The sequence below is a fragment of the Scomber japonicus genome, chromosome 7, assembly GCF_027409825.1.
Source record: "Scomber japonicus isolate fScoJap1 chromosome 7, fScoJap1.pri, whole genome shotgun sequence".
NCBI lineage: Eukaryota > Metazoa > Chordata > Actinopteri > Scombriformes > Scombridae > Scomber > Scomber japonicus.
In genome coordinates this window covers 30,306,825-30,331,506 of record NC_070584.1, presented here as the reverse complement: position 1 = coordinate 30,331,506, position 24,682 = coordinate 30,306,825, and the positions used below count along the sequence as shown (strand labels likewise).

The 24,682-nt window shown below is 42.1% G+C and overlaps 1 protein-coding gene across 1 annotated transcript in view; it reads left to right on the top strand.

Annotated features, from left to right (window-relative positions):
* Positions 1–24,322, top strand: part of LOC128361501 (adenylate cyclase type 1-like) — a 74,986-nt gene extending 50,664 nt beyond the window's left edge. Inside the window, exons 12-20 of the mRNA XM_053321989.1 lie at positions 1,340–1,429; positions 6,995–7,272; positions 7,868–7,994; positions 9,532–9,648; positions 15,796–15,942; positions 17,011–17,109; positions 17,994–18,108; positions 21,031–21,155; positions 23,990–24,322. Coding sequence (XP_053177964.1) covers positions 1,340–1,429; positions 6,995–7,272; positions 7,868–7,994; positions 9,532–9,648; positions 15,796–15,942; positions 17,011–17,109; positions 17,994–18,108; positions 21,031–21,155; positions 23,990–24,322 — 1,431 coding nt within the window. The remainder of the gene's footprint in view (positions 1–1,339; positions 1,430–6,994; positions 7,273–7,867; positions 7,995–9,531; positions 9,649–15,795; positions 15,943–17,010; positions 17,110–17,993; positions 18,109–21,030; positions 21,156–23,989) is intronic.
* The last annotated feature ends 360 nt before the right edge of the window (positions 24,323–24,682 follow it).

Sequence of the window (24,682 nt, the reverse complement as noted above, 5' to 3'; positions counted from 1 at the left end):
TTAGCGGATCATAAAGACTGGAAAAAAGGTGAATTCTCTACCTCTCACTAATTACAATGTTATTCAGTATCTTTCTTTTTTTCTTAATTAACTCCAACGCTAACTGCAGTGCTAGGCAATGAGTCTCTTCTCCTTCCTCAGAGACAAAGACAGCAAGACTCCCGAAACATCAGCTCGCACCAGGCTGTTGACCCCCCCCCCCCCCCTCCTCCCCTGTGTTTCCAGTCTTTATGCTAAGCTAGGCTAATTGCTCGTCGGCTCAAGCTTCATTAATCATCTAATTTCTCTTCTAGAAAGAGAGTCAGCTGATTTGGCAAAATGTGAAACTTGTCCTTTAAAACAGGGAACGTTTCAGCTTGATGGAAATCATATATAAGAATATTTAGTTTTGTAGACAGATTTTGAATTTCTTACATATTTCAATCAAAATTTATGTGCTTGGTTTGTTAATATTACACAGCTTCCTTAACCTTCGTGTCGTCCTCCCGGGTCAAATCAAACCCCGTCTGTTTTGACTTTCCTTCCTTCCTTCCTTCCTTCCTTCCTTCCTTCCTTCCTTCCTTCCTTCCTTCCTTCCTTCCTTCCTTCATCCCTCCCTCCTTCTCTTTCTTTCCTTCCTTTCTCTTTCCTCCCTTCCTTCTATCCTTCCTTCCTCCCTCCTTCTTTCTAACTCTCCTTCCTTCCTTCCTTCCTTACTTCCTACTTTCTTTTCCAACCTTCCTTTCTTTTTTTGCTTTCTTCCTTCCTTCCTTCCTTCCATCTGTCCCTTCCTTCCTTCCTTCCTTCCTTCCTTCCTTCCTTCCTCCCTCATTTCCTTCCTTCCTTCCCATTTTTCCTTCCTTCCTCCCTCCTTTCCTCCCTTCCTTCCTTACTTCCCATCCTTCCTTCCTCCCTCCTTTCCTTCCTTCCTTGACTCGAGGACAACAGGAGGGTTAAACTTCTCTTTAGCATAGTCAATTGAAGCAGCAATCATTGTGTTTTTTCACCATTTTCACTGTGTTTTTAGTTTATGTTAATTAATGCACACCTGCAGATGACTGTTTCATACTCTCCACTCAGGTGGAAGTGACTGTGGTGACTTTCACTTATAGTGACATCACATCCATGCCCTCTATATGACTCGGTGGTATCACGCTACATTGGTCTGTCATGATATCCTTTAAACCGTCTCCTCTAATAGGCCTGTGCATAATGAGCCACGCCGAAAAAATGCACTCATTTCATTTCCACTCCTGGCTAATGATGTGTCCAAAATGCTATTGAAGTCCATAAACAGGTGCTTCATTTACTGACTGGTTCTATCCTCCTCCTCCCCGCTCACTCTCTCCTCCGCTGTTAGTGCCAACCAGGCTGCCTCACCATCCAGATCCGAACTGTGCTGTTTGTCTTCCTCGTCCTGCTCACCTACTCTGTTACCCAGGCCTGTGTGGTAAGTGTGACCTCCCAACAGGTTCATGTCCTCAACTGTTAAGATAACAGAAATGACACATTTGCTCCATGTAGAAAAAGTCAAATACAAACCTGCACCTTCCTCCCTCCCTCCTTACTCCTTTCCTTCCTTCCTTCCTTCCTTCCTTCCTCCCTCCTTTCCTCCCTCCCTCTGCCCTTACTCCTCTCCTTCCTTCCTTCCTTCCTTCCTTCCTCCCTTCCTCCCTCCCTCCTTACTCCTTTCCTTCCTTCCGTCCTGCTCACCTACTCTGTTACCCAGGCCTGTGTGGCAAAGTGTGACCTCCGAACAGGTTCATGTCCTCGACTGTTAAGATAACAGAAATGACAGATTTGCTCCATGTAGAAAAGTCAAAGACAAACCTCCAATCACTGGAAATGAAACCTGGATATTATTAGAATCATTCACACGAGGAAATGAGTATCCAGGGTCTTGTTTCCTAAAAGCATCTTATGGCTAAGATGATTGTAAAATTTATGAAACCTCTTAAGCTTAAGAGGTTTTTCCCAAAAGCATCATAACTTAAGACACTCCTACTGTACAAATGCTCATATATTAATAAGTGACTCCTAAACACTTGTGGGTGGCTGAGAGCATCTTAATAAGCTCCGAAACCTGCAGAAGGAACCAAAAACTACAAGTTTTATTTCAGTTTTCATTGTTTATCTTCATTCTCCCGGGTCAAATTGACCCTGTCTGTTTTGACGTCTTCCTTCCTTCCTTCCTTCCTTCCTTCCTTCCTTCCTTCCTTCCTTCCTTCCTTCCTCCCTCCTACCTTCCTTTTCTTCCTTCCTTCTTTCCTCACTCCCTCCCTCCTTCCTCCCTTCCTCCCTTCCTTCCTTCCTTCCTTGACTCGAGGACAACAGGAGGGTTAAGTGATGTTATGATCTCCACATCTACTCTTTTCTTTCTGTTTATGTTGTTGATGTTTTCCTCTGAATTACATGCAGCACGTTTAATACAGAAATGATGAGTGAATCACGCATATTCATGAAACTTTCATAATAAATTTCAGCTTTAATATGATTGGAAGAGTAACATCGGCCTCGAGCATAAACCAAATCAATCAAAATGTACTTTCATAAACCATCTTCCACCCAGAAACATGAATTATAAAGACTGTATGTATGCTGTTTACTGCACATGAAGCTTGGTTTGCTTATTGAATACTGAATTTCAAGCATAAAACATGTGTGATGAGTGTATTTCTAATATATATAGCACATCTTGTAGATTCTTAAACATGCAAAGTTGCTTTAAAATTATATTCAGCATCATCTTCATCATCCCAGCCAGCTGACAGTAAGAAGCTCTTAACAACACTTGCTTTTCAGTACAGCTTTCCAAAGATGCGTGTATAAATTTCTATGAACGCTCTCAGGAAACACTTCAAAACTTCTAAGATCGATTATTAGATGAGGCCCAGGTTACTTATCATATCCTGTATATGCTCAAAAACAGATTATGAGTGGGCATGTTAAAGTGTTACCAAGCATCTTATTAATGTCTTATATACTGCTTTTAAATGCTAAATAGGAGGGAGATAAAATAAAATAAAATATACTGGCATTAGCATATAATTGCTATAATAAAACAATAGTGCAGGGGAAAAAAAGCACTTGAGTTTGATGAGTAACAGAGAAACGGTGTCATCACTTCATTGTTCATCACAGCAGAGTCCCCTGTTTACACGAGCTGGCAGAGGAACGCCGAGCAGCTGAGCAGATGGTGCTGCAGACTCTCACAAGGATAAAACATTTATTCTTCCAGTGTAAAATACCCATTAAAATATCTTTAAACGCAAATCAGCCGGTGACAGAGTGCACCCCCCCCCGCCCGAACGAACGAGGCAGCCTCGCTAACTCCTGTGTGTGTGTGTGTGTGTGTGTGTGTGTGTGTGTGTGTGTGTGTGACTGTGTGTGGGTTGCGATTGTGTGTATAAAACAGGGGAGAAAAAAAGCACAGGTGTAGCAGAAGAAGAGATGTAACAAAGGAGAGCTGCAGCCTTTGATGGTTTTCATCATGGGTGAATGTCATTGTCAAAGGTAGGAGGGAGGGAGGAAAGAAGGAAGGAAGGAAGGAAGGGAGGCAGGGCAAGGAAGGGAGGAAGGAAGGAAGGACGGAAGGAAAGGAGGGAGGAAAGAAGGAAGGAAGGGAGGAAGGAAGGAAGGAAAGGAGGGAGGAAAGAAGGAAAAGAAGGAAGGAAGGGAGGAAAGAAGGAAGGAAGGGAGGAAAGAAGGAACAGTCAAAATAGACGGGGTCATTGTGATGTTAAAGATGAACCAGAGCGACGGTCTACACGGATCTGAAGGAGGGAGGAAGGAAAGTAGAAGGGAGGAAAGGAGGAAGGGAGGCAGGGCAAGGAAGGGAGGAAGGAAGGAAGGAAGGAAGGAAAGGAGGGAGGAAAGAAGGAAGGAAGGGAGGAAGAAGAAGGGAAAGGAGGAAGGAAGGGAGAATGAAGGGAGAAAGAAGGAAGGAAGGGAGGGAGGAAGGAAGGTAGAAGGGAGGAAAGGAGGAAGGGAGGAAAGGAGGAAGGGAGGAAGAGGCAGGCAGGGGAAGGAAGGGAAGAAGGAAGGAAGGAAAGGAGGGAGGAAAGAAGGAAGGAAGGGAGGAAAGAAGGAACAGTCAAAACAGACGGGGTAATAGTGATGTTAAAGATGAATCAGAGGAGCGACGGCCGACACTGATCTGTCTTAAAGCTTATTATTAGTATTATTAGTATTTAGTAATAGCAATATTAATTTAACCTTCCTGTTCCCATCTCTTTTTCCTTCCTTCCTCTTTCTTAAATTTTTCCTTCGTTCTTCCCCTCCTTCCATACTTCTTTCCTCACTTACTTCCATCCTTCCCTCCTTACTCCTTTCCTCTTCCTTCCTTCCTCCCTCTTTACTCCTTTCCTTCCTCAAAACTACCAAAAAGAGACATTTCCATCATTATAGCTATGTTATATTTTCATGTCTTAGGTAAAATAGGACATGATATTGTGTGATAGTAAAAATGAATGCTCTCTGAAACATCAATCAAGGTTTAATCACACATTTATTGATCAGTCAGATCGGCTATTGATGATTTCTAAACAGATCTGTGGTTCAAAATTTGGTATAGACGCTTTTTATGAGGGGATTCTTAGACTGGGTCAAAATTGATATGGGTGTGGAATATGAACAGTATGTAAGGGTTAAAAAAAAAGGGTCTGGGTAGAGCATAGCTCAGTGGGTAGAGTACCTGCCCCATGTGTTGAGGCTATAGTCCTCGCTGCAGGCGACCCCAGTTTGAATCCCGCACCAAGCGGTCCTATCCTGCATGTCATTCCCCCCTCTCTGCCTCCTGTTTCCTGTCTCTCTCCACTAACCTGTCCATTAAGGGCAAAAAAATATACTTAAAAAAAAGGGGTCTTTGGTAAATGGACTGCATTTGTATAGCTGCTACTCTTCTCTTCTCTTCCCACTACTCAAAAAGCTTTTACACTACGAGCCACATTCACCCGTTCACACACACATTTATCGGCTGATGGCAGGCTGCCATGCAAGGTGCTAACCTGCTCATCAGGAGGAGCTAATCATTTACACACACACACACACACACACACACACACACACACTCACTCAGCACAGCCTACGGGAGCAATTTGGGATTCAGTATCCTGTCCAAGGAAATGAGAAAGGTTTAGAGCTCTAATAACTAATCAAGCAATAAAATAAAGGAACAACAAAATGAGAAGCTGATGCAAGTATTGATGAGGGAATAAAGATTTATATCATTAGTAAATATATGAGGAAGTACTTTGGCAATAATATAAAAAACTCATAATAACAAGCTAACATGCTGCAGGTATACAGTTAAACTTGTTAACCGTGTTAGTTTAGTGTGTTAACATGCCACTGTTCCCTAAATAGGACTAATGCAGACTCCAGCAGAGTCTGGTGCTGATGACATTTGTTTTGCAGATATTTGTTCATATAATTCATCCTGAAGGGGAAGTGAGTATGTGTTCAATGGTTTTGAATCTCCTCGTGGCAGCTCCAGATGAAAACTCAGATGATCATCAAAGTCATTCAGATTTAGCCTCTGGAAACCTCGTACTGTACGTCTGCATGGATTTTAGTGCCAATCCATTCATTAAAAGTTAAGATATTTCAATTCATAGATCCAATAGTTGATTTCACAAAACGTTGTGGTAGCTCCAGGGTTATTATAGTTCTGAAATTTTCATTAATTTTTATTTGTATTTAGTTTTTAGTCTTAGTTTTTATTTAGTTGTAGTCTTAGTTTTTAGTGTTTCAGGTATTTAGGAGGAAAGCCTTGATTAGTAGAAGCTGTAAAGGATGAAATAATGCTGACACTGTGCTTGGTACTTGTCCGTTATCTCAACAAGTCACACTGAACACAATACAGTCGCCATGGAGACAATGAAAAGAAAACTAACTAACTAAGCTGATTTTATCTGAAATTCACTTTTTACACAGTTTTAGTTAGTTTTGCATGTTTCATGTTATTTCAGTTTACTAAATATTTTTTTTCACTGCTAGTCTTAGTTTTAGTGAACTCTAATAACCCTGGGAATAACCCTGGGTAGCTGTAGAGTCAGATGATTCAGATGACCTGACAGTGTTGCTAAAGGAAAAATCAGAGACTCACCAAAGTCATTAAGATTCATTAGCTGAGGCTGATGAATGTCTGTACGAGGTTTAATGGGAATCAGTGCAGCATCGGTTGAGATGTTTCAGGTGGATGAATAACAGACGGACCTACGTTACTCTCACTAGACTCTCACTAGAGTCTCACTGCTGCTATCATTACAATAAAAACTTTACCTCTAATAGTTTAATAAATGGCTTTTGCTTAATATTCTCTTAACCCTCCTGTTGTCCTCAGGTCAAGTAAGGGAGGAAGGAAGTAAGGAGAGGAGGAATGAAGGAAGGAAAGGAGTAAGGAGGGAGGGGGAAAGGAAAGGAGTGAGGAAGGGAGGAAGGAGAGAGGAGGAGGAAGGAAGGAAAGGAGGAAAGAAGGAGGAAGGGAGGAAGAGGGGGGAAAGAAGGAGGAAGCGAGGAAGAGGGAGGCAGGGGAAGGAAGGGAGGAAGGAAAGGAGGGAAGGAAGGAAGGAAGGAAAGGAGGAAGGAAGGAAGGGAGGAAGGAGGGAGGAGGGAGGAAGGAAGGAAAGGAGGGAGCAAGGAAGAAAGGAAAGGAGGAAAGAAGGAGGAAGGGAGGAAGAGGGGGGAAAGAAGGAGGAAACGAGGAAGAGGGAGGCAGGGGAAGGAAGGGAGGCTGGAAGGAAGGAAGGAAGGAAGAAAAGGAGGAAAGAAGGAGGAAGGAAGAGGGGGGAAAGAAGGAGGAAACGAGGAAGAGGGAGGCAGGGAAAGGAAGGGAGGAAGGAAAGGAGGGAGGAAAGAAGGAAGGAAGGAAGAAGGAAGGAAGGGAGGAAGGAAGGAAGGAAGAAAGGAAAGAAGGAACAGTCAAAACAGACGGGGTCAAAGGTTAAACTGCATATATCAGTGTTTGGTTGTTTTCTGCTTCATGTAATCTACTTCCTTCCATCCTCTCCTCCAGGTGGGATGTGTTCCTTGGGGGTTTAGAGTCGGGACAAACTCCAGCTTCTCCGTGGACGACGTCGCTGCGGACGCTCTCGGGCTCGGACCCGACAACAGCACGGCCTTGGACAGAGCTGGTCCCAACATGGGTTACGCCCTGCTGTCCTGCGTGGCCGGCACCCTCACCATCGTCCCCTACCTCCGAGTCTCCTCGCTGCCCAAGATCATCCTGCTCCTCCTCCTCTCCGTTACCTACACCGTCGTCATGGAGACCAGCGGCTATCGGCAAGCCGTGGGGTAAGACTGAGCTGCATGTTGTTTATTATAGATATAGGTGCAGTTTAGTTATTGTGCTTTCCTTACTTCCTTCCATCCTTCCTCTCCTTCCTCCCTCCTTTCCTTCCTTTTTCCCTACCTTCCTTCCTTCCTTCCTTGTTTCCTCCCGCCGTCCCTGCTTTCTCCTTTCCTTCCTTCCTTCATTCCTTCCTTCTTTCCTCCCGCTGTCCCTGCTTTCTCCTTTCCTTCCTTCCTTCCTTCCTTCCTTCCTCCCTTCCTTCTTTCCTTCATTCCTCTCTCCTTTCCTTCCTCCCTCCCTCCTTACTCCTTTCCTTCCTTCCTTCTTTCCTCCCTTCCTTCTTTCCTTCCTTCCTCCCTTCCTTCTTTCCTTACTTCTTTCCTGCTATATGCAAGTGTATTTTTAAATCTATTCTTTGCAATTCACCTGTATTTTTCTTTATAACAAAATAAAAGAATATAAAAATAACCAAGCCACTCATTTTGCTTGTGTGTGTGTGTGTGTGTGTGTGTGTGTGTGTGTGTGTGTGTGTGTGTGTGTGTGTGTGTGTGTGTGTGTGTGTGTGTGTGTGTGTGTGTGTCTGTGTGTGTTTCTCAGAGGTGGTTTTCTACACACTCGGGGTTACGATCCTGTGTTGGCTGTCTTGCTGTTTTGTGGAGCTCTGACTCTTCACTCAAGACAACTTGATCTGAAGCTGAGGCTTGACTACCTTTGGGCCACTCAGGTATGTTTTATAACTCACCTGTTACCTCTTATATCTTCACATTAGTTTATATTTATACATACAGGACTCTTACATACTGAAAATATCTTCTTATCAAGTCATGTCGGTCTGTATTGAGTCCTTTGAGGCAGCAGTAGCTCATGTGGTGAAGCAGGTTGGTTATTATTATTAGCCAGAGCACAGAGCATGATTATTTTTACACCTTCAATCCAGACCATATTAGTATGTGTGTGTGCACAGTTGGACTGTAGATCATTATTAATGTTATATATGTAATATACTGTAATATTATATACTCCTTTGTGAGCACAGTGTCCCATTTTCACTATATTACTCAGAATCTTAGACTTTCTTCTCAATTTCTCACCTATTTATGTATTTAACTTACTTCCTCTACTCATCAAAAAACTATCTTGATGCTATTTTTTTTTTTTTTAACTTTATTGCCTGAAATGCACATTAACAGGCAATTGATATCACAAAGGAACATCTTGAGATTGGGTCTCATCTGTCACACAGAGATAGCACTGTAAAGGGTCTAGCACATATCTTATCTAGTTCTGTACTCCAAAAAAGGTATATTTTAGATAATAAAAAAAATAAATAATAGTAAATGAATAGAGTATAAGTGTATAAGAGTCCTAAGCCAGATAGTCAGTAACTGGGGTCCAACTTCTTGTAAAAACAGGTACTTTTAGCTGTCATATATTCCATCATATTATAATATATAACATTGTTCTTTGATGCTAATTTTTAATACATTCTTGAAATGACTTGATTGAAGATGGAAACAGGCTGAAATATACTTGCTTTGTTGGCAGTTTTTTTATTTTTCATTTTTTAGTACTCAGCTCTAAGTAGAAACAGCTTGATATAATTCCTCCCTCCCTCCTTACTCCTTTCCTTCCTTCCTTTCTTCCTCCCTGTCTCCTTACTCCTTTCCTTCTTCCCTACATTCCTTCCTTCCTTCTTTCCTCCCACCATCCCTGCTTTCTCCTTTCCTTCCTTCCTTCCTTCCTCCCTCCCTCCTTACTCCTTTCCTTCCTTTCTTCCTTCCTCCCTCCTTTCCTTCCTCCCTCCTTCCTCCTTTCCTTCCTTCCCTCCTTACTCCTTTCCTTCCTTCCTTCTTTCCTTCCTCCCTTCCTTCTTTCCTTACTTCCTGTATTTTTCTTTATAACAAAATGAAAGAATATATGAAAAACCAAGCTACTCATTTTGCTTCTGTGTGTGTGTGTGTGTGTGTGTGTGTGTGTGTGTGTGTGTGTGTGTGTGTGCAGCTGTGTGTGTAGAAATGAAAGTGTGCCTGTTTCTATTTTGAGAATGACAGTGAATGTTTGTTTGCAAATCATTATCTCCCTCTAGTGATAAGAACAAGTAATTACACCCCCCTGTTTGAGCTCTCGGCTACAATAAAGACTCACTGTGCTTAAACCCAGAGCATCAGTTTCACTTTCTATCAACATGTGTGTCACTCACTAAGCACCTACGCCTCCTTTTCTCTGCTTGTGTGCCATGTGTGATTGCTGATGCTGTGCAGGCGGAGGAGGAGAGAGGCGACATGGAGAAGGTGAAACTGGACAACAAGAGGATCCTGTTCAACCTGCTGCCGGCTCATGTGGCTCAACACTTCCTCATGTCAAATCCCAGGAACATGGTGAGCGTCCGCAGTCGTGTTCAGACTCATCCAACAGTTCCTGACATGCCCAGACGCAGCTGGTTGGGTTCATTAGGAGGTCAGGTCCAGAGATTAGGGCTAAATGTGAAGTGATGAAGTGAAAGATGCATTTTCTTTCTCAGATTGTTGAATTTGAATGATTTAACTCCACATATTGTTCATATTCTGACTCATAATTAGTCTTTGCACTAATTCACATTCATTAATTCCCCCATCAGTCATTAATGATTGTTTTATTAATCCTTCTATTTGATTAAAAGACATTCACAATCAGTATTTTATGCTCCAAGAGAACATTTTATAGAATATGATTAATACAGCAACATGTTTAAAGGCTGATTTTAGATTTTTTCTTAATATGCACAGGTTAAATTTGTACATTTGCATATATTAAAATGTGTGTCAGCTGCACAAAAACTGCATTTTATTTCCATTTTTTGTATACTGTGAGTCACATTAGGAAAAGTGGAGCTAAAATAAATGTGTATAGTGTGTTTTTACAGCTCTTAAATGTAAAAATGGGTCAAATTCGACCCTGAATAGTATGTAAGGGATAAAGGCTTGACGATATGAAGATATAAACACAATTGTAACTATCAAAATTGACCATTTCCTTGTTTCTTGCTATGGTAATCATCTCATGACTCCTTAGATTCATTGAGAGCTGCAACTAAAAATGTTTTAAGTATAGATTAACCCGATGATTCTTTTCTAAATTAACCTCAATATATTGTTATGTCTATAAAGTTTTAGAAAATAGTGTAAATTAATTTCTACAGTCCATAATGACGTTTTCAAATGTGTTGTTTTGTCCCATCAATAATCTAATATCCAAAGAAATCCAGTTTATTATCACATATGACACAGAAAAGCTTCAAATCATCTCATTTGAGAAGCTTATGAAAAAAGTTGCAGTTTAATTTTCTGTCAAGTCAACTATTCAGAATCAAAATCATCTTCATTGGCCAAATATATTAACACATACAAAGAATTTGACTCCAGTTGAATTAGTCTTACAGCTGCAGACTCATGTAGTTATTCACGTTACTTTACAGGCAATATTTCAATTACAGTCAAAGAAGCAGGTCCTAAATACACACTGTAATATCTGGAGTACTTTGTCTCAATAGATATCTATATGATAAACAGTGTTTCTAGTCATTTTAGCCTCATGACCATTTAATAAAAGAGAGAGAGAGGGGGGGGGGGTGTTCTGCCCTTCTGGCTAAAAAAACAGAAGAAAAGAGGAAATGGTCAAATTATTTAACAGAAAATGGCAAATATTTAAAGTAAGACTGAAGAAATAGATCAAAAATTGTAGAAGAAATATTAATAATAATAATAATATATATAATATGTATGGCTAAAAGAAATGTGTATAGTGTGTCAACGTATGATTACTTCTTTTTCTTCATTTTGTTTTTGAAGAAGCTAAAATTATCAAATTATTTAACAGAAAATGACAAATATTTAAAGTAAGACTGAAGAAATAGACCAAAATTTGTTGAAGAAATATGTTTATTCACAAACCTCTCAGAGTTATCTTTCAGCTCATTGTGAGGGTCTCAACCACTGTTCCAGATATCTAAAAACTAAAATGTCTAACCCATTTTCAACCTTCACATCAGGATGTCCCTTTTTCTACAAATCACTAAATCAGTGGCGGTGGATAATAATCTAATCTCATCATTTAAGGGTTGCATTTCAAGCCGACCATTTGCTGTTTTTCCAACACAGCAGCTGACTCATCTTTAGTTTAAACTGTAGGAAGTTACAAGCATCATGTTTAGTCTTCATAAACCGACAAAAAAAGATGAAAAACTCACTAACTTTTTGGCAAGAAATATTCTCTATACCCAGAAGTGCTGGTTCCCAATGTGGGGAAAGTCTCCCAGCTGTTCAGGACAATGGCACTGCTGACCATGTGTTGTGGTGTTAAAGTGGAAGTGTGATGTGACAGGCCTGTGTGTCTGTCTCCACTAATTGATGAACATCCCCTCCACTGAACTCTGTTCCTTCCTCAGCCCCTTCCCCCTCACTTCCCAGGAAGTGATGAAATCATGCATCCTTTGGCCTGCAAATCAGGAAGTGTGTATAGGCCCTCATGAGGACAAGATTGGTTTGTAAACACTAAATCTTTGCAGCTTTTAGACTAATAATATGGACGTTTTATAATGTGCAATGTTATATGGAGCTGATGGTCCACACAGCATTGAAAACTGACCCATGATGCAGTGAGTCTATAGTCCTATTAATGTTATATATGTAATATACTGTAATATTATATACTCCTTTGTGAGCACAGTGTCTCATTTTCACTATATTACTCAGAATCTTAGACTTTCTTCTCAATTTCTCACCTATTTATGTATTTAACTTACTTCCTCTACTCATCAAAAAACTATCTTGATGCTAATTTTTTTAACTTTATTGCCTTAAATGCACATTAACAGGCAATTGATATCACAAAGGAATACAAAAAAAAGAAAACATCTTGAGACTGGGTCTCATCTGTCACACAAAGATAGCACTGTATGATGCAGTGAGTCTAGACAGTTATAGTAACAATATCAGGGGCAACAAATTGTTATTTTTGTAATGAATATTTTAATTACTGATGTTTATTTTCATTCATTTTCTCTCTTACTGTTATCTCCTGTCACATATATTATAAAAGCTATTCTAAAACCTGACTTTAACGTAGCAAAATAGATACAAGAAGCAGGAATTGTCATTATCTGTCTGGTGATTAAAACAATGTTAATACTCTCACTTACTTTGCATAAATAGAACTGATCTACAATTAGGGCACAGACGTAATGCCAGAGGCCAGAATTCAGCCTATTGTTGGCTTTGAATCTGGGCTAAATTCCTGCACTATGAGCTCACATTTAAAGGGGCAATCTAGTGATTTACTATTTCACTTAATGAAAAGGTTTAGGGAGTTGAAGAGGACAGATTCATAAGAAGAATTGATGCAGCATAGGACAATATATCTGGACTTCTGACATTACTGATATGGGTTAAACTCCAAAACTGTCTCTCAAACTCCATGAATGATGTTTGTAGCGTAGATCTCCAAATATTAAACATTTGAAGCATTGACAAAGCTTCTCAGAGCCACTGACGAGACTTTATAAAGCTGTTTGAACTCGAGTCTGAGTAGATTTCCTCGTAACCTAAAATGAATCAATTTGAGCTTCTTGTTCATTACACATTTAATTACTAACTGCATCATACATAACTTAATATTTCTCTTTTATTATTTTAAACAAATCCTCTAAAGACCATTTGATGAGCTGATACTGTTTATTTATAATCTATCTAATCACACAGACAGTACTGGTTATTTGGTTTAACTCATTGCTGCCTTTTCATGGGATTTGTTAATAGTAATTAAAAATAAATAATAATAAAGAAACACTGGTCGTATCCTTTAACAATGAGCAGCCGTTGCATCAGACGACGTAGGGATCGTCTGAGGCTGAGACTAGTAAACACTGAAGGCAGGAAGTCAGGAAGTATGTTTCCGGCACATTGGTGACCCCCTCGGAGCTACAGTGTATAGAAAGGCTTCCTCTCTTTCCTGTGGGCTAAAGTTCACCCATACAGTGTATTCATAACACAGCGCAGTGGGACTCTGCTGCCTGGAATTCAAAGTATCGCTGCTGAGACATAACGATTGAAAATTGTGTTTTCATTGGATTTGGGAACAAACAGTAAACACCTGCAAGCAAACTGTAATAATAATGTGGGTTATATTGGTAAATGGACTGTACTTATATAGAGCCTTTCTAGTCTTTCACACACTGATGGCAGAAGCTACCATGCAGGGTGCCAACCTGCTCATCAGGGGGATTTTTAACCATTCATTCACATAAATACACCGTTGGCAATTTTGGGGTTAAGTGTCATTGACATGTGGACTGGAGGAGCCGGGAATCGAACCGCCAATCTTCTAATTGGAGGACGCCTGCTCTACCTCCAGAGCCAAAGCCGCCCCTATTGAGCTCATTCTGATGTAGGCTAAGGTGTGCAACATTATTTGCTACATGTCTTAAAGGGTTGGTTGGTTCACTCAAACACAAGAAAAGGAATAAACCCCCTAAATATCACTGTTTGTTATTACAAAACTCCAAATTTTCTTGCCTCTTGTGGTGTCTTCATGCATCCATCCATCCATCCATTCATTCATTTATTCATTCATCGTCTATACCTCTTTGATTATGCAGGTAGGTGTTGACTTGCCATGGCATTACTGTCTGTTGCACCTATAAGTGGGCTAGCTGCAGGGTCGTCAGTCGATCTCTGCAACCTCCTGCAGCCAGCCATCATGCTAGGTGTTACTCCAGTGCCTGTCCTTCCTCTTCAACCACAGCCAAAAGCCGCTCCTCCCATTCATACCTTTTTGGACTAACCCTAACCCTAACCCTAATCCTAACCCTGAGTTTCTTCAGTTGCTCCCATGTGACTCATGAGGTGTACCGACAAAAGCTGTAACTCCTACTTCTACAGCATAGAGATGATGGTTATCCAGCCAACCTTCCTCTTCAACCACAGCCAAAAATCTGCTCCTCCCATTCATGCCTTTTTGGCCTTTCGGCTAAGTTTCTCCAGTTACTCCCATGTGACTACAATGTACCAACAAAGGCTGTAACTCCTACTTCTACAGCATAGAGATGATGGTTTTCCAGCCAACCTTCTTGCTCTCAGCAGTGAGAGTTGAATACTTCAGCATCTTCAATCTTCAAAGGAGCACAGCCTTGGTGTCACTGGACCACATGATTATATATCTCACTGGGGAACTTGAGCTTCCTGCTGAGATTGACTCTTATTCTCCAGTCCGCGGTGGTGCGAACTGTCCTTGGTGTGGCGATTGTGTTGCCCCCACCTTCTCTAATGTATCAAATGTGGTAGTCAGCTGGTGGAGGATGACCAATGCTCCTGCCTCTCCAACACCTCTGCCAATTTGCTCAGGGCCTGGTCTACAAAGATCCTGCAGCCTGATAAGTTTTGGTGGAGGCTTGCATTTGTCCTGCTAAAGAGGTGGGCAGCATTTTCCAAACCACTGATGTATGTTTTGTTTGGTGGGTAGGGGATTATGTTGTATGTTTCCCTGATGAGGAAACTGGGCCTTGCCTGTGGGATTTACCACATGTCTCCGCCATGCTTATGTTTCTGTCAACAAAGCCCTTCCCACATTGTCCCACCCCCCCCCCCCACCCCCCCTTCGTCCCTGTGCAACAACCTTGATCTTAAAGCGTTCTCTCTCCATCCCCGTCACCTCAGACACCACAAGTTCCTTCCTCTCCTTCCTGTTGGCCTTGGACCAGAACCATTGGGTCTCTCCCCACCTGAGACCTGTCCTTCCTGTCTGGCCTCTGCCTATGATCTCCTGCGGCCTGATAATTACCAGGTCGACTTCAGCATGGGCTTCCCACTTGTAGCCATTACAGATCTGGATGTTGCATTCCTCAGTCAGTGGACTCCCCCATCTCCAAGCCTGGTTTCACTCCTGCTTGTAGTCCGTGTTTATAGATTATAGAAGGGAACAGTGTCAGGGAAGCACCAGCCACTTTTGGATGAAAGAGTGAGCTTTCCCATCCATCTTACTTACTGTGGATAATCCTCCAGTTTATCCTCTAGAGGGTCGCGTGGGAGCTGGAGCCGATCTCAGCTGACATTCACACCTATGGGCAATTTAGAGTCGCCAGTTTGTGAGAAGACGCTGGAATATATCTGGACTTCTGATGTTACTGATATGGGTTAAACTCCAAAAATGTCTCTCAAACTCCATGAACACTCCAGTTTCCCTGTCTTTCCTTCCTGTCTTCATTTCGTTCCTTTTATCCTTCCTTCCATCTTTCCTTACTTCCTTTCTTCTGTCCTTCCATCCATCATTCTGTCGGCCCATCATATCTTTCTTCCCTCCTTCCTTCCTTCCATCTTTCTTTCCTGTCTCCTTTTCGTTCATTCATTCCTTTTTTTCTTCCTTCCTTCCTTCCATCTTTTTAGTGGTCCGGCCCACATGAGATCAAATTGGGCTGTATGTGACCCTTGAATGAAAATGAGTTTGACACGCCTGCCCTAAACTCTGTTGCCTACTTTTGATCTCTCCCCCTGTAGGACCTGTACTACCAGTCCTACGCTCAGGTTGGAGTGTTGTTCGCCTCCATCGCCAACTTCAACGACTTCTACATCGAGTTGGATGGCAACAACATGGGCGTCGAGTGTCTGAGGCTGCTCAATGAGATCATCGCTGACTTTGATGAGGTGTGTGAATCCTCTGCTCGATCATAAATCTGCTATTTTTATGTATTTGGAGAATCTGGAGGGAAGCTTATGACTTGCATGATATCATTTACAAAAATGACATTGAGGCCATGACTGTGGGTGTTTATTGATGCAATATAATATGAAATGGTTGCGGTTGGGAAAGTTTTACAAAATAAGGAATTACTTACAGATGACTTTTGGCCTGCTTGAATCTATAATCAGCAACATAAAGCATTAATTTACTCAAACACACTACTGAAATGAACTATATAAATAAAGCTGGTTTGCCTTACTGGAGGGATGAGCACCATTCCTCCAAAAGGTTTTTCCCTTATTTGGTGTTTTGATGATGTTGATGATGATGGTGTCCAAAAGTCTGTCCTTCCTTCCTCCCTCCCTCCTTCTTTCCTTCCTTCCTTCCTTCCTTCCTTCCTTCCTTCCTTCCTTCCTTCCTTCTGTCTGTCCTTCCCTCCTTTTCTCTTTCCTCCCTTCCTTCCTTTCCTTCCTCCATCCCCCTTTCTTCCTTCTTTCTGTCCTTCCTTCATCCCTCCCTCCTTCTTTCCTTCCCTCCTTCCTTCCTTTCCTTCTTTCCTCCCTCCCTCCTTCTCTCTTTCTTTCCTCCCCCTACCTTCCTACCTTCCTTCTTTCCTCTGTCCTTCTTTCCTATTTTCCTTTCTCCCTCCCTCCCTCCTTCCTTCTTTCCTCCCTTCCTTCCTTCCTTCCTTCCTTCCTTCCTCCTGTCCTTCCTTCCTTCCTCCTTTCCTTCCTTCTTCCTCCCTTCCTTCCTTGACTCGAGGACAACAGGAGGGTTAAAACTAAAATGCATATAAAAAATTGATACAAAATCAGGATCAGGATGGGCCTGCTCAGCATTTTTATACATCTCACAGAGCATTATTGGATGCTTAATTGTAACATGCAGTGCACCTGTGTGGAAGCATCTGTGGTCATCATGTGTTTCCAATCATTTCAATTCATTCCTTTACCTTTAATTTGAAATTTGTAATAGTACTAATGCTTTCCTTATGTTTTAATCCCCTTTTTTTTCTTCTTCTTTCTTTCCAGCTGATGGATAAAGAGTGCTACAGGGATATCGAGAAAATCAAGACCATCGGCAGCACATACATGGCTGCAGTAGGGCTGGTTCCTACAACCGGCTCTAAGGTACACATGCAGGATACTATATTTAGACCACATATTAATTTTTGTTTGTGTTTGCAGCGTATTAGCACATTTCGAAAGCGCACACTGCATTCTTGAGAGTATTTCCAGGTGGTTATTTTCTGGGTGTTGATATTTAGAACACTGTCACGTTTCACTCCGCAAATCCTCTGTGAGGGATTACTGGCCTTTTGTAGCGTCAGCATATTCTGCATTCGTAAAGTTTTTTTTTAAATCCTGCAAAGCTGACGAACAAAAGAGCCCTTTCTGCAACTTCTGCAAACTTAACAGTCAGTCACAGTGGCGGTTTGACTTCGGGGGAACCTACGACAAACGTTTTGTCGCAGTCGTAGATTATAATGTGTATAATCACGTCAGGGGGAACAAAAATAGACGCTGATATCACCTCACATACCTTGAAAATGAGCAAGGTATTGACTCTTATTCTCCAGTCCGCAGTGGTGTGAGCTGTCCTTGGTGGGACTCTTGGTGTGGCGATTGTGTTGCCCCCACTTTCTCTAATGTATCAAATGTGGTAGTCAGCAGGTGGAGGATGACCAATGCTCCTGCCTCTCCAACACCTCTGCCAATTTGCTCAGGGCCTGGTCTACAAAGATCTTGCAGCCTGATAAGTTTTGGTGGAGGCTTGCATTTGTCCTGCTAAAGAGGTGGGCAGCAGTTTTCCAAACCACTGATGTATGTTTTGTTTGGTGGGTAGGGGATTATGTTGTATGTTTCCCTGATGAGGAAACTGGGCCTTGCCTGTGGGATCTACCACATGTCTCCGCCATGCTTATGTTTCTGTCAACAAAGCCCTTCCCACGTTGTCTCGTGTTTGTGCATAAATGAGTATGTTCTTAATATTCTTGCATTTTTCTCATTTTTAGGCAAAGAAGTCCATCACCTCACATTTATGCACAGTGTCAGATTTTGCCATTGAGATGTTTAACGTCCTGGATGCCATCAACTACCAGTCCTACAATGACTTTGTCCTGAGAGTAGGTGAGTAAAAAAACACACACACAACACACACATGCAAACACACATACGCTGGTCTGGATAAACATTGGGGGTCTGAGCTTCTGACCTATTGCACTGGACGCCATCGACCTCAATGCCAGTAAGTTTGCAAGGAAATGCATCACAGAAAGAGCGTTGCCTCCAGGAAGCTCGTCACAGCGAGACCTGAAGTTCTGGGTTCCATTGTGTTGGGTATCCTGTGGGGAGCCTGCGACAGGAGCCCTTGTTTAATCACAGCATAACCTGGTGTACACAGTGCCATCCTGTCTGCAGGCTGTGGGGCTGTGTTTGTATGCTTGGCTGAACCCACCTTGCAAAAATGTAAATTTTTGTCATTTGCGTAAGACTGGATTTCCAGAAAGTGCAGAAAAACAAAGTGTGACGAGGTTTTTACCAAATCTGTACGTGTCATATCGCTGTCCATCTACATCAACAGGGGTGTCAAACTCATTTTAGTTTAAGGGCCACATGCAGCCCAATTTGATTTCAGGTGGGTCAAACCAGTAAAACTATTGCATCCAACCAATAAACTAAATATTATACCTATACTATAATAAATCATCAAATGAACAATTATTGCAATTTGCAACAATAAGCTTCCAGGTATCGAATACTGAGCTGTAGCCAGTTTCAGTGTCATGCATGTGCTTGTGTGTGAACCTGGAACACAGTTTTGTTTTATAGATGCTCATCAAAAAAAAGAGGCTTGTTCACATTAGATAAGTTGTCCCAAACATGCATAACATTTTTGCAGCCAGGACTGCCAATTTGGGGTTACCCTGGTAATCTGAATCTCATTGCAAGTCAGTTATCTCAAGTTGGGCGTTCCTGACTGTGATAGTTACTTTTCTGTAATTTTCATACTTTGCAACAGGCCGTATGTTTGACACCTCTGTTGTAGAACCTCAAGAACTGTGACTGTAAAGATGAGGCAATACCTTTGATTGCTGTGCCATGTCATCATAGTAATCTAAAGCATTTTTATAGCCAGTTGTGATCCTTAAGATTGGCATTGAAGAAGGTTGCACACACTAAAGGCTGTCACTCAAAACTGCATCGGCCAAACTCCAACTCTTCAGCCTGGAATCAATTGTGCATGAACCTCCTTTTCTTTGCTGTATAGTTCAGGAGATTTGACTTTGCCTCTGTGTGGAAAACAACTGCAGCCCCCAAATTCATTTGAATGAGGCTTGCCTTTCAATGCAGGGGGGCTCCAGCAAAAAAGCATGAGGTCAAGCAGCACAACATCAACCAACAAGGTGCTGCTGTGGACAGTCAAATTGATTGATACAAATTTTATTGAGTATTATAAACTTCTCTGTGGTGTTTTGATGTTCGACAACTCATCAATTTGTTACTCAAACTGTATTTCCTGCATCATAATTGTCATGCAATGCAGGGGGGCTCCAGCAAAAAAAGAAAGAGGTCAAGCAGCACAACATCAACCAACAAGGTGCTGCTTTGGACAGTCAAATACCTGAGAGCAAATATTCTTGGACTACTTTGTAAAATAAATACTGTCTTTATACAGTTTACCTCACAATGGTCTCATTGAAAGATACAAGGAGAGTTTTTCCTTTCCACTGTCACATTGTGCTTCTCACAGGGAACTATTGGGTCTCTTTAAATTAAATTAAAGGGTACAGTCTACACCTGTCCTATGTGTAAAGTGCCTTTAGATAACTTTGGTTGATTTGGCACTATATAAATAAAGATTAATTGATTGATAAAAATTGTATTGAGTACTGTAAACCCATCAATTTGTTACTCTAACTGTATTTCCTGCATCATAATTGTTTTACCACTTGAGGCAACACACTTCCACGCAGCCCCCCTTTGTGTAATCAGGGCTGTTTTCAGATCGAATGCCCGCTCAGAGGAACTCAAATTGTATTTTCCCTCCACTTCTCACAGTTTCATTGCATTTCCACTCTTCACTTCTTTGTGTTACTGGAAGCACACACTGAGCCATCCTCGCTGCAGCACAACAACATGTTTACTTTGGCTTGCTGTATATTTAAGTGTTGACTCGATCAGATATGAGTCACAGATATGACCAGCTGAGATTTAACGTAGATGAGACGTCATTGCTTAAAGGCTTGACTTCCCCTGAGACTTGCAAACAAAAACATTCAAGTTCCACCTTGCATACGTAACTATGCATTGAAAGCATGTTGGAAAAAAAACACTAGTACAGTAAGACAGGTTTAACCCTTGTGTCGTCCTCCTGGGTCAAATTGACCCGTCTGTTTTGACTGTTCCTTCTTTCCTTCCTTCCTTCCTTCTTTCCTCCCTCTCTCCTTCTTTCTTTCTTTCCTCGACCTACCTTCCTCCCTTCCTTCTTTCCTCTGTCCTTCCTTCTTCCCTTCCTCTTTTCCTTTCTTCCTTCCTTCCTCCTTTCCTCCCTTCTTCCTCCCCTCCTTCCTTCCTTCCTTCCTTTCTTCCTCCACTCCTTCCTTCCTTCCTTCCTTCCTTCCTTCCTTCCTTCCTTCCTCCTTTCCTCCCTCCTTTCCTCCCTTCTTCCTCCTTTCCTTCCTTCTTCCTCCCCTCCCTTCCTTCCTTGACTCGAGGACAACACCAGGGTTAAAAGGAAAATGCTCATATATGCTTTGCCAATTTTATAGTCAGAAATTAACCATATGAAAAAAAACAGCATCATAACATCCAATTTTCTCATTAAGATGTGTGATTTAACTTTTCCCCTGAGGTCTTGAGATTTTAGTAAGACTTGGCCCAAAACACCCATAAACAGCTGGTGCTGATCAGCAGGAAATACAGCAGCTCTTTGAGGTCTTTAAAAATGCAAAATCAAAATGAAAGCCACCATAAACAGTTCCTTTACAGATCCATATAGAGAATATTAACTCAGACATGACATCGTATATGCTCTCTGGGTTTATTCAGGTATCAACGTGGGACCAGTTGTGGCAGGAGTGATTGGAGCCAGAAGGCCTCAGTATGACATCTGGGGGAACACAGTGAACGTAGCCAGCAGGATGGACAGCACCGGAGTACAAGGAAAAATACAGGTAGAGTACACACACACACACCTGCTCTATAATCCATCATACTGTTTCCTTTCTTCTTCTTTAGTCCTCTTAATTCCCTTATTCATTATGCCTTTTCAGACAGTAATTACTCTTGAGCCTCTAAAACTGAATGTAAACTCTAATTCAAGACGTCTCAGCATTATTTACCTCTAGTTCAGAGCTGTTTCTAGCTTTTTGGGTTCCCTAAAATCTTTGTAATATAACAAAACAACCAAACTGACTTATGAGGAATTAATTTGCTTAAACAAATCAAGACACGTGTTTAACTTACAGATAAATCAGCATTTTTGCTTTTTCTTAACCCTCCTGTTGTCCTTGAGTCAAAGAAGGAAGGAAGGAAGGAATGAATGAAGGGAGGAAGGGAGGAAGGAAGAAGGAAAGGAGGAAGGAAGGATGGAAGGGAGGAAGAGGGAAGGAAAGGAGGAAGGAAAGAAGGAAGGAAGGAAAAGAAGGAAGAGAGGAAGGAAGGAAGGAAGGAAGGAAAGAAGGACAGAGGAAAGAAGGAAGGAAAAGAAAAGAAGACAGGAATGAAAGTGGGAAGAGAGGACGGTAGGAAGGAGGGAGGAAGGAAGGAAGGAAGGAAAGAAGGAGGGAAGGAAGGAACAGACAGGGTCAATTTGACGACACAAGGTTGTCCTCAGGTCAAGGAAGGACAGGAGGAAGGAAGGAAGGAAAGGAGGGAGGGAGGGAGAAAGGAAGGAGAGAAGCAAGGAAGGAAGGAAGGAAGGAGGGAGGGAGTGAGGAAGGAAGGAAGGAGGGAGGAAGGAAGGAAGGATGGAAGGAAGGAAGGAAGGAAGGAAGGAAGAAAGAAGGAAGGAAGGAAAGGAGGTAGGAAGAATGGAAGGGAGGAAGGAAGAAGGAAAGGAGGAAGGAAGGATGGAAGGGAGGAAAAGGGAAGGAAAGGAGGAAGGAAAGAAGGAAGGAAGGAAAGAAGGAAGGAAGGAAAAGAAGGAAGAGAGGAAGGTAGGAGGAAGGAAGGAAGGAAGGAAGGAAAGAAGGACAGAGGAAAGAAGGAAGGAAGGAAGGAAGGAAGGAAGGAAAAGAAAAGAAGACAGGAATGAAAGTGGGAAGAGAGGAAGGGAGGAGGGAGGAGGGAAGGAAGGAAGGAAGGAGGGAGGGAGGGAGGGAGGAAGGAAGGAAGGAAGGAAGGAAGGAAGGAAGGAAGGAAGGAAGGAAGGAGGGAGGAAGGAAGGAAGGAAGGAAGGAAGGAAGGAAGTAAGGAGAGAAGGAAGGAAGGAAGGAAGGATGGGAAGAACGAAAGAAAAATTAAAGAAAGAGGGAGGAAGGAAGGAAAGAAGAGATGGGGTCAATTTGACCCGGGAGGACGACAGGAGGGTTAAAACCTTTTTCTTTAGATCTTGATTCAGCTGCAGCTTCTTTCCTTCTTTAATCAGTTCTTCACTTTCTCCTTGTTTTTCTCTCAGCACCATTAAATCCTGCAGCTTCTGTCTCCTCTCTATTGATTCCTTCACTCACTCTGAAAATGTAAAAAAAAAAAAAAAAAGCTGTCAATTTAAAAAAGTGAGAGAGCATGAAGCAGAACTTTGTGAATGTATAAACAGACAAGCTATCCAAACTATCAAACCGCATTAACATTACTGTAACTTAAAGCAGCAGCATTAAAGTGATGAGGCTTTTTCCATTGTCGGAGAATACCTTGTCACTGATACTTTTAAAAACCCATCTTAGGACCTATTCCTCTTTTCTACAGCCTTTTAATGGTCAGTATAAAGACATACAGTAATGGTCACACTCCTGTTATCTATTGATCTTTCTTTTCTTCTCTCTATTATTTATTTGTTCTCTGTGCAATGTTGTTGTGTTTTTATGATTTAATCCTCTTTTTTTATTCAGTTTGTCTCCACTTTTACTAAATTTCCCCTTCGATTCTCATCTCCATGCCTGTGTTTTTATTTGATTGTATATCTCTGCTCTCTGTAAAACACTTTGCTGAACTTACTGACTTGTTAACCCTCCTGTTGTCCTTGAGTCAAGGAAGGAAGGAAGGAAGGAAGGAAGGAAGAGAGGAAAGAAGGAAGGAAAGGAGGAAGGAAGAATGGAAGGGAGGAAGAAAGAAGAAAAGGAGGAAGGAAGGAAGGAAGGAAGGAAAAGAAAAGAAGACAGGAAGGAAAGTGGGAAGAGAGGAAGCTAGGAGGGAAGAAGGAACGAAGGAATGAAGGAAGGACGGAAGGAAAGGAAGGAACAGACAGGGTCAATTTGACCCAGGAGGACGACACAAGGGTTAACATACTCATTACCCTGGTTTCACTGGAGTAACATATCCAAATCACTTATGATAGCAGATTCTGAAAATTCTTAAAGATGATCTGGGATGATGAAAGTATTCATCAGTCAGTCTCTCATGGTCACAGCATCCCTCAGTGATCTGTCCTTACATTCTCTTCCTCATCTTGCCCTTCTTTTGGCCGCTCCAACCAGAACCGGACTTCTTGATTTGTCCGAGCCACTGCTTGTTCTTGTTACGGAGGTTCTTCAGACCTCCGCTCTGCAGGAAATGGTGCTTCGGATTTTTCTTGCGCTGTTTCAGGATCTTATTATGGATAAGACTCATCCATGATTCTAGTTTTTTTTAGTTTAGTTTATTTTATTATTTATTTAAAAAGGGACAGTGTACATTCATGAACATTTCAAATAAAAATGTAAATGTACCGGAATTAGCTAAGATAGTTTTCATCCATTGTCCCTTGGCAGGTCAGGACAGAAAGAAAGAAAGAATAATACATAAAGAAAAAAAAGAAAAAATGAACAACAGAGTGACTAAAAAACATCATCCTTCTGTGTTTCCCCTCCAGGTGACGGAGGACGTCCATCGCCTCATCACCAACTACTATGACTTTGTGTGCCGCGGCCAGGTCAGCGTGAAGGGCAAAGGTCAGATGCTGACTTACTTCCTGGAAGGACGCCGGCAAGGCATCCGGCCGTCTCAGACCCAGCAGCAGCAGCCGGGCAACGCCGAGCACCGCTGCAGCGCCTTCAGCCATGGCAGCGTGTGCACCAGGTTAAGCCCCGCCCCCAAAGTCACCACCTACGCTACCATCAGGACCCCGAGCCCGAGCGTGGCTAAACCAACCACCTCCACCAGCACCACCAGGTACCTGCCCTCTGCCCCCACCGCCATGGTGTGACGCACCCTATCTCCATGGTTACCGTGGGAAAAAAACATCGAGAAACAAACATCGAGGCAAGAAAATGTGTTTCTTGATGAGTGGAGCCGGAGGAATTAAAAGGATGGCAGTAGCAGAGAGCTCATTTAAAGAGGGAGACGTGTTGTTCTCCACTCTTCTTCTACTGTCTCAGAGAGGCTGACAGACACTGATCGTCCAATGGGAGGCCTGGACTCGGGCCTGGACTCGGGCCTGGACTGCGTTTAGGACTGATCACGGGAGTCTTAGGTGGCCTCAATCGGACTCTCCCTCCACACTCGAGGAGCCCTGTTTGTTGTTTCACACCGCAGGGTGTCATGGACAGGATACAGGATGCTTTAG